Here is a 10930-nt window from a genome sequence, read left to right on the forward strand (position 1 = left end):
CTAATTCTACTCCTATTAATTATAGTGAAGATGTAGAGAGAGGAAATTGATGAGAGAAAGTAGACTAGCATTTATCATATTTTTTTCAGTATCCATATATTTTTAATAAGGACAAAAATAAATTTTTTTAATCTATTTAATGCTCTACTTGGTATGTGAGAAACTCTTACAAAATGACAAATAATAAGTACTGCATAATACGAAGTTAGGTTTGAGTGTTTGATTGTCATAAATTCTATTTCTTGATTGTCTGCCTCCTTAAAAAATAGTATTATAATAGTAAAACAAATAACGATTATTCTTTTAAGTTTTTTTGACGGAGATTATTCTTTTAATTAAATAAAGCTAAAGTATACAAAATTCTTCTAAATTTTGGGTCAACTGTACATAATTTCCTAACATTTTAATGGTTTGATTTCACCTCATTAGTATTACAAATATTTATCCATAGTAGCGATCTGATTGATATTGTATTCTCTCCGGTCCTTAATATAATATTTATTTTACGGTACAATTTGTACTATAAAATATGTCTTATATATACTAAAGACTGGAGGAGTATAACATTTTATTTTTCTTAAAAAACGATCAATTGTACATATAAAAAACTAGTTGGAGGATTACTTTAGTAAATATAAGAATTTAGTTCGTGTCTTCCAAAATTATATTTTTTTGGTTCCCCATTTATCACATAGCAAATAAGCTGTAGTTTCAATTACAAATGATAATTAAAGAAGGTGTTCTATGAAAATCAACACACAGTCTGAACATATAAATAATTTAACTAATTTTCTTAATATCAGCTCATATGTTCTTATTTGTAAAGATGTAGATCAGAGAGAATACTTTTTTGTTCTTATTTATAAGTCATATCATTAAATTTTAATATGAATGTATTAATTTACAATTCATGTATTGGTGTGTGGATTGTCATTTTGTTGGAAATTATATATATTAAATAAAAATAAAATTAAAAATTTATTAAATTTGAAAACAGAGTTAATATGACTCAAGTTAATTAGGGAGAATAAAAAGAAGGGCCACTATCAAAACAATTTAGCAGGCCATACTAATATATAACTTAAATTCATCAAGACCAGTCTGGAACGTGTCTCTCAAGTAGCCGCACTATATTTATTTACAAAGCCCAAGTTCAAAATTTCACTCAATGTTGGAATAATATTTTTTTTTTAATTGAAGTCAACGACAGGTACGTAATATATACGGATGTGGATGAGAATTTTGAAAAGTTACTTTATGAGGGAGAATGAACATGACGTCTTGTGGTTGAGAAGCCGTGTGTATATATGTAAAGTGATTGAGAAAGCGAGCTTATAAGTCTTAACTACAACTAATATTACAGAAAAGAAAAGAAAGAGATCTCAGAGAGATGATCAGAATGAAAGAAAGAAGAGGGAATAATAATAATATTGGTTTTGCGATAGCAATAATATTAATCCTAACGAATCAGATTGCTATTTGCTGTTCTGCTGAGATTCATAGGACAAGTTTCCCAAAGGGCTTCGTCTTTGGCACTGCTTCTTCAGCTTTCCAGGTTCCTTTAATCTCTCTCTCTTTCTCTCTCTCTTCCTTCCTTCCTTCATTCATCAGATTCATCAGAGTTACAGAAAATGGAATTTTCTCGGGATTGGTGGGTTGCTTTTGTAAATGCTTGGTTTTGGAGGCAATTTGAATTGCATTATATTGAATCTATAATGAACAAAACAAGAATATAGGATAATAATCATCTCCATCATCGCCTTTGCTCTTGTTTCTTCTCTTTGGATTAATTCGTAGCTTTCCCTGAAAGCAGCGGTGTTTTTGTTTTAGGGGTTATTTCAAGATACAGCAAGATTTTCTTTTTGTTTTTTTGCCAATAATAGTTTATTGTTTAGATTAGAAGTTGTGAGAAAATTAAATAAAATTGCTCATGTATAATTTTGGCAACAATTTAAGAAACATAACCAAGTCTCTCTCTCTTTCTTATACATATTCCCTCTGGTTTACAATTAAGTCACTTGGATAATAATTAATGTTTATATGTCAATTTTGTCTCTACAATTAATGTTTAAAAATGACTCTTTGTATTTTTTCCTCCTTCACAGCCTTATTTAAAATGGCTAAAACTGGGGGGAAAATTTAATTTGAGATGGATTTGACAATTTAACTATATATCATTTCTTGATTTTGATAAATTAGTTAAAATGACTTGATATTGTGAACTGAAAAGAGGATGTGTGTGTTTGTAAACTCTTGACCCTCATATGTATTTCATCTCAATCTTATTCTTATAACCTGAACAAGCTTTAAATAGCTAAAACTGAGTTCATGTACATATTAATTAGGATATTTATAAGTGATAATGCATTGTGTCTTCTTCATCATACTTATATCATAATTTTAATGACAATCAAAATATGATTTCATCATAATGTCTTTATTTTGAAGAAAACCAGTTGAGGAAGGTGGTTGACATAGGACGGAAAAATTCAACTGTATTTAATAACATTTATTGGTGGGAAAAATTAATACTAGTAACATTTATTGAAGGATAAATTAGTTTGCCTCCTTAAATGCTTATTTTGAATTGATATATATATATATATATATATGAAAACGACATTATTTTTTAGTAATACTATTATGAATAAATGTTTTAAGTTTTGTTTAATGTTTTAAATTTGTACTGGAAAAAAAACTTAATTATAAGTTTTCTAAAAGAATCTTTTTTCGTCAAAAGGAATGTTTACATAACAGTAATACTCCCTTCGATTCATAATAGGTATCACGAAAAGTCTTTCTTCCTTCGTTATTCAGTAAGTGTCATTTTTATATTTCAATTTTAAAAAATGTAAATTTTTCTATATCATATTTTGTCCCTTCTTAATGCACCCATTATTTATTGATTGAGGAAAATATTTTTCAGGTAAAAAAAAATATTTTTGTAACAATTTTTATAGATTAAGAGAGCATTATTTAAGATAGAGAGAGAGAACATTATTTGATAGTTTTTTTTCATTTTCGCCTCTCGACTTGACTTCTATTGAGTCATCTTTTTGAAAAAGAAGATGTTTTATAATGTTCACATTAATTTAATAAATAATTAAGATAAAAATAAAATTTTGCACTTTTTAAAAAAAAATTTAAAATTATAACAAAATTTTTCTTAATATATATGAAGTAGTTGTAAATACCTCATATATCAAGGGAACACTAGGCACTTAATACTTCTATTGTGACATAAGACATATATTTATATATATTGGCTAAAGCATATATTTATTTTTTTAACTTTACATAGAGTTATAATTTGGTCCCTTAACTTTAAAAAAATATACTTTTAGTTCTTTAAACATAAAATTATTAACAAAAAAATGATAATAATGAGATCTTAAATATTAATAAAATATTCTCAAATACTAATATATTAAGTTTAATTTTTAACAACCATAATTATTATAAAAAATTATCATTTAAGCGTAACCATTTTAAGGTTAAAGAACCAAATGTATGTTTTTTAAAGTTAAGAGATCAAATTGAAATATTGTATAAAATTAAATAACCACATGTGTACTTTAGCTTCTAGTATACATTATAAAAGCTATTGTAGTTTCAGTTGTGGAAAAAATACAACTTACATGTATTTTTAATTAGACTTGAATAACAATAAACAAATGAGTACATTGATAAAAAGTAAAATAACTTTGGAAGTTTTCCACGAAATGGAAAGAATACTATTTTGGGCAGTCAAGGCAAAGAATATTTTATTTGTCTTAATAAATTGGTCAAAACTTATTTTGGTAAAATACTAATTATTAATTAACAAAGGATGCAACTTGCACGCCATGCAAATCAAATACATCGAACACAGGGGGGTCTTCGGGATCTAAACGTAATTTCCAATTTTAATAAATTTGCTTCTAATCAATAATTACTTCTCATTTATGTAGGCTCTTTCTTGCTTTTGATATGTCGGATTTTAATCTAGGGGATTGACTATTGTCATTTTTTTGTTCATATTGGGAAAATAGTGCCCCTATAAGGAAGAAAAAAGAGAGTCTAATATTATACTCCTCTTGTCCTATTTATAACGCACAAAAAGAAGATATTTTTTTATCATATTTATAGGGCATTAAGAGAAATTTTTTGTATGAATGTATAATTTTATCCCTCATTTATTATTATGTTGACTTTGTTTGCATGAGATATAATGTATATTAAATAGGAATAGAGTTAGAAAGTTGTTTAATTTTAAATGAGAGCTAATAAAGTTTAAGGTTTTCATTGATATGTATGAAACATGCTGAAATTAACTTATAAATAGAACCAGGAGAGTATCAATATATTCCTATTTATAAGTCACTTGTATCCTAAACGAGCAAACCAAAAAATGCATTGGATTGATAACTTTTTTCACATTTTTCCTTATTAAAGAAAGGGTATTAAAATATATTTTATATTTTCTATCACCTATTACTCTGTACCTATTTATAAATCACTTCTACTCCAAGCTCGCAAAACAAAAAATACATTAAATTTGATAATTTTTTCACATTTGTCCTTACTAAAAAAAGGTATTAAAAATATATTTGTTATTTTTCTCACCTATTTGCTTTATCTCTCTATGCATTTATTAAGTCAACGTAGATAAAATTGGAAAAAGCTCATTAATTATCCTACAAGTGACTAATATTTGGGAACAAACTTTTTTCCTACAAATGACTTATAAATAGAAATAGAGTGGTATTTACTCTATCTCTCTCTATGCATTCATTAAGTCAACAGGGTTAAAATTCAAAACAAAAACTTATTAATTATCCTATAAGTGATTGTTATTTAGGAACAAATTTTTGTCCTATAAGTGATTTATAAATAGGAACCGAGTAGCATGTAGCGAAAATTAATGAGCCAATTTTGATTAGCTAACTGTACTACTTTAACTGGATGTTTTATATTCGAGTCCTGGGTGGTATATAACTGTATTAAATACTTGTTGGGATACCTGACGCTATTACAAAAAAGAAAATGAAAATATTGTATGAATTAGTGTGAATAAATCAATCAAAGTCCAATGATGCCAAATTACCTAACAATTTCAACGATTTGAAGTATTGTTTTTAGATATTTGAACAAAAATGAAAACTAACAAGGTAAATGGAAAGGAAACTTCAAGCTTTCGTCCGAATTCAATTCTCTCTCCTTAATAGTATGAAGGCTTGTGGATTTTTTTTTTTAATGTCAATTATCAATTAATGATGTAAGATGTGAGACACATGCAAGTGCAATCTTGGTGATTTTATTTTGGTTGAACATATTGATCAAATTATTTGGAAATAAATAAAAATAATAATGATATTGTTAAATTTTCTTTTTTTGTGCAGTACGAAGGAGCTGTGAAAGAAGATGGAAGGGGACCCTCTGTGTGGGATAAATTTTCACATACTTTTGGTAAGACATTGCCTATAAATTTAATTTAATTTTAATTGCATCAAAGAATTTTGAAAAAATTATTTGGCTATTAAGAAACTGATGATGCATATGATTACTGTGTTGCAGGCAAGATATTAGATTTTAGCAATGGTGACATTGCCGTGGATCATTACCATCGGTATGAGGTAAGTAAAGCTGAACATCATTAAATATATACTATCTCTAATCCTTAATATAAGAATTATATAACTAATTTATGAATATTAAAAAAATTAGTTAAACTAGTTATTGATAACACTATATGTTTGGTTTTCTTAAACTATCTTTTTTAGTCATATGCATTAGAGCTAACCATTGAAGAAACTTCCTTGATATGGATAATTAATGGAGATATTTCAGAGAAAAATTATAAATTTAAAGGATAAAATGGATTGAATCTTATATTTATGACCAAAATAAACTCTTATCTAATTATTATACTTAAAACGGAAGGTAATAGTTTGAAAGACACCGAGCTCAAAACTAGAAGCCGCATTGTTCGTCACATATGAATAATCTGACTTTCGCTGGCTTTTATATAAGTATATTGACTATACTTTCTCTTGTCTTAAATATAAGAATTAAGAGAAGAATTTGCTTAATTTGAAAATTAAGTTCTCAATCTCCTTTATCTTCTAAATGTATACTTTTTCTAGTCATTAATATTAGAGCTACTTGATTAGTTTGAATAGATTAAGAAAGTTAAATTAATTAATTAATTATCACAACAAAAATGACATGATCTCTCTATATACCATTAAATTATATGTCAACTTATAAGTTAGATAAATTAGTTTTACGAAATGTATAAATAAGAGAGAGAAAGTATATAATTATGACCAAATTCAACACACAAGCTAGCTCATATACACACACTATCATATATTAGGGAGTGGGGACCTGAGGGATAATTTTTTTTCCTAAACGCTCCCTTTTGATGTCATGTATTGAACCCATTTTTTGTCACAAAAGTGGTTTTCAATGAAAATAATTAAAATTATGGGTATTTTAAAAAATCAATACATATTTCTTACAAATAATTAACTAATTTCTTTCTATAAAATAGTTATCTACCTTTTATATTTAGTATCGTATAGAGTAATACATTTTTGTTATGTGTAAACAGGAAGATATACAACTGATGAAGGACATGGGGATGGATGCATTTAGGTTTTCCATTTCCTGGTCTCGGATTTTTCCCAGTAAGTGTTGCTTTTTTTAAAAAATTTTTTGTCTTCCATATATGCAGAGTCCTCATACAATATTATTGAACTCCTTGATTAATAATCATATCAAAATCCAGTTTTCTTGATGTTATTTTGCTTCAAGCATGAGATTTCTTGAAGAATAAGATTATATTCTTAGGTTCAAATACAAGCTAAGACACAAGCAAAATGGGTAACACAAAATGATCAAATACTATACATTTTTCTTGTGTATATATTTCTGGTAGAAATGTGAAGTTTGATTTTATAACCTTTTGGTTTCAGTACACCTAAGTGTTTTACAAGACAAAAATTCTTTCAAATATTTATGCATGGCACACATTTAAGTCGATCCAAACAAGTACTTAGATAAGCTTATATACACTGGTGATGATACGATGATGAAATGGTGTGATATATATAATATTAATGTAGATGGATCTGGAGAAATCAATCAAGCAGGAATTGATCATTACAACAAAGTCATAAATGCTTTGTTGGCGAAAGGTAATGAATTTTAAGTTCGAAGCCATAAATTCATTATTTAGCAATAATAAGATGATTGTAATGCTTCTAAGTACTTGTTCCATTATCACAAACATTTTTGCAGGAATTGAACCCTATGTAACCCTTTACCATTGGGATCTACCCCAAGCCTTGGCAGACAAGTACAATGGATGGCTCAGCCCTGACATCATGTACATGCAAAAGAACTTTTGTATACTATATACATGCATATATCTACACACACACAAACACTCAGGCTAAAAATATATATACATACACATACACTTTAAATATATATATACATACACACAGACTATGGTATTAAGGACCTAATTGTTGAGTTAATTTTGATCCTAAATGTAAGATATATTTCTTATATTTATCAGTTTTTTTTTCTAAAGTATCCTTATGAATATTCTTTCAATTATAATCAAGTAGGAAATGGAGAGGATATTAAGGAAGATGATTATGGTATCTTAAGAAAAACAAGTCATGTTTCTTGTAATTAACTAACTTACCTAACTTACTTAATCTAATCAAATTAGTTAAATAGGTCTTATATTAAGAAACGAAAGAGTATAAAATACTAAAATATATGTGCTCACATTTGTTATCTTGCGTGTATATACATTGCAGAAAGGACTTCGCAATTTATGCGGAGACTTGCTTTCATAACTTTGGGGATAGGGTGAAGCATTGGATCACTTTCAATGAGCCTCATACATTTGCTACACAAGGGTATGACGTCGGCCTCCAGGCTCCCGGCCGCTGCTCGATCCTCCTCCGCCTCTTCTGCCCCGCCGGCAACTCTGCCACTGAACCTTACATTGTTGGTCATCATGTTCTTCTCTCTCATGCAACTGTGGCAGATATTTATAGGAAAAAGTACAAGGTAAGATCGGTGCTACCATGGAACTGGGTGCTCTCAACGGCGAAATTCTTAGCGTCCCTCGGCGGCTTTAACTCATTCATCTGGATTATTCTAAAAGTTAATAGTTGGTCACATCATCATGCTATTAGAAATTAAAAATAAATCTACATCATCTGTGAACAACTTTTTAATACCTTTTAGGGAACATCCAGTTTCCTGGACTTATCAAGTTTAAATTAACTGTATTATTTCGCAGGATGTACAACATGGATCACTTGGGATAGCTTTTGATGTCATATGGTATGAGCCACAAACAAACAAGAAAGAAGACGTTGAAGCAGCCCAGAGAGCTCAAGACTTTCAGCTTGGCTGGTAAGTATAGTCATTAATTAATAATACAGCATGAAGAAAAATGAACAAGTTATATATAAAAGCAAGATCATATGTGAATACTTGCTTATTACAACACAGGTTTCTGGATCCATTGATGTTTGGAGATTATCCAAGTTCAATGAGAAGCCGAGTTGGGAGCAGATTGCCAAAATTCTCACAATCTGAGGCCAATCTTGTGAAGGGTTCATTAGATTTTGTGGGAATCAACCATTACACTACCTTTTATGCAAGACAGAACTCCACAAACATTCTTGGAGTTTTGCTTAATGACTCAATTTCAGACTCAGGCGCCATTACTCTTCGTAAGTTCTTTCTGATCGATCATTTTGACAGTATTAGCTAGCTAGAGTGCTTTTAATTTCTCTGAGTGTTTGTTGTTTTGTTAATAATGGTGTTGTTTTCTCTTTTGTTTCAGCATTCAATGGAACTAAAGCTATTGGAGAAAGGGTATGTACAATGAAATAGAAGCATTTCTGTCAGAAAACCATTTTGCATGTATTTATAGGACCTATTTTTTTTCGTCTTGATTAAATCCTTTGACTTTATCCTATTAGTATCGTTAGTTTGTATTAACTTTCCTCCGTTAGCATCGTTATCCCGTATACAGGAGTTAACAGTGCTAAAAAGTAAAGTTAAAGGATTTAATTGAGAGAGAAGGATGCCAAATTCAGATTTAAAGGAAAATATAGACACCTGCAAAATAATTTTTTTTTTCTTTCTCTTCATATAATTAATGAGTAAGAGAATCTGATATATGACAATCTGCAAAATTCTGAGTTATACAGGCAAATTCTATATGGTTGTATATAGTTCCAAGAGGCATGAGAAGCTTAATGAATTACATCAAACAAAAGTATGGCAACCCTCCAGTCATTATCACTGAAAATGGTAATTTTTTTCCTTTCTCTTTCCACCATTATTTTAAAAAAAAAAAAAAAAGCTCAGAAACACAACTTTATATATATTCTCCTCTTGTCATGTTATGTGGATTTCAGTTTTTAAGATATCACTGTTCTTATCAATTTTATTTTATCATTCTGAATGAAGTGTGATGAATTTGCCATTTGTGTCTGTTATGGTATCTGGGACAGGAATGGATGATGCAAACAATATATTCATATCTATTAAGGATGCTCTCAAGGATGAGAAAAGGATTAGATACCACACTGGCTATCTATCTAGTTTACTAGATTCAATCAAGTACGTAATCAATTATAATCTCTCAAACTGTTTAATATTTCTATTGCTCAAAAGCCATTTTAAAGTTGAAACAATTTTTTTTCTATTTTTGACTTCTGGCAATTCTTCAAATCAATAGTTTTTCAAACTAACTTTTCAATATATTATCTAAACGAATTTTTGTCTGACTGATTTTGTTTTAGTAAAAGCATATTCAAACATAAAAAGTAAATACTTTTACAAACGTTATTAATCCAAATTTTTTGATGAATAATGAAATGCAGGGAAGATGGGTGCAACGTGAAAGGGTATTTTGTATGGTCATTATTGGATAACTGGGAGTGGGCCGCTGGATACACATCAAGATTTGGTCTTTATTTTGTTGATTATAGAGACAATCTAAAGAGATACCCAAAACAATCTGTCCAATGGTTCAAGAACTTCCTCAACCACTCAACTGCTGCTGCTGATACAAATTGATGAACATACCTGAATATTATTGAAAGCTAATTACATGTGTGTTGTGATTTGAATTTACAAGTGCTTTTAGACGGAAGAATATATAATGAAGCTGTTAAAAGATAGTTAGAGTGTGTTTTCCCATTAATGCTATAGGTTTTTTCTTTTCTTTATTTTTGTTTGTCGTTTTACTGTTGACTATATTTGTTGCAGAAATTTGTATATTGTTCAATTTGATTTGATAAATAATTATTGTGACATTAACCCATATGAAAAGTAGAGAGGATTCTTTTTTGGTTAACCTTTTCTTCCACATTTTAACGATCACTGTAGAAAAATACCTCTGCACCCATTCAAAAGCCAGTGAAGAAAGTTCATTAAAAAAAGTACTTCTTCACCGATTCAAAACTTTCTACAACAGTTATATCTATACTGGTTACCAAATCAGGGTAAAAAAGGCCTTTCTCATTAGTGATATCAATTTAAATATTATATTTTATGTCGATCTTTTTCAAATTAATGGCAGGGTTTATACTATTTTGGTCCTAATAATTTAATTAGATTTTGGTTTTAGTTCTTATCGTTTCAAATAGTGGTTTTTTATCCTTATAATTTCACGGGATAATTAATATATAAGTCCTTATAGTTTCAACTAGTTTTTAATCAGGTCCCTATAATTTTTTTTCTTTTTATCAAATCCTTATACTTTCATATATTTTTAATCAAGTCGTTATAATTTTTTTCTTTTTATCAGGTCCTTATTGTTTTACTTTGTTTTTAATTAGGTCCTTCTAGTTTTTATTCTTTGTTTTACAAATAATAACATTTTAAAAATAATAAATTATTG

General features: G+C 28.5%; 1 protein-coding gene across 2 annotated transcripts; it reads left to right on the forward strand.

Annotated features, from left to right (window-relative positions):
- Nucleotides 1-1363: 1363 nt before the first annotated feature.
- LOC114758680 (beta-glucosidase 40-like) lies at nt 1364-10385 on the forward strand. Of its 2 annotated transcripts, none has more exons than XM_028947749.1 (13): nt 1364-1555; nt 5382-5448; nt 5557-5615; nt 6596-6671; nt 7110-7181; nt 7285-7372; nt 7818-8073; nt 8309-8424; nt 8524-8747; nt 8861-8892; nt 9231-9333; nt 9537-9645; nt 9909-10385. In XM_028947749.1, the coding sequence occupies exons 1-13, from the start codon at nt 1391-1393 to the stop codon at nt 10102-10104; spliced, it is 1563 nt and encodes a 520-aa protein (XP_028803582.1). In that variant the 5' UTR covers nt 1364-1390; the 3' UTR covers nt 10105-10385. The 2 variants fall into 2 exon arrangements, with proteins under 2 accessions (XP_028803582.1, XP_028803583.1); XM_028947750.1 differs by having other exon boundaries at nt 7869-8073.
- Nucleotides 10386-10930: the final 545 nt, after the last annotated feature.

Source organism: Neltuma alba, unplaced genomic scaffold, assembly GCF_004799145.2.
Source record: "Neltuma alba isolate B1F8T4 unplaced genomic scaffold, ASM479914v2 tig00010742_pilon, whole genome shotgun sequence".
Lineage (NCBI taxonomy): Eukaryota > Viridiplantae > Streptophyta > Magnoliopsida > Fabales > Fabaceae > Neltuma > Neltuma alba.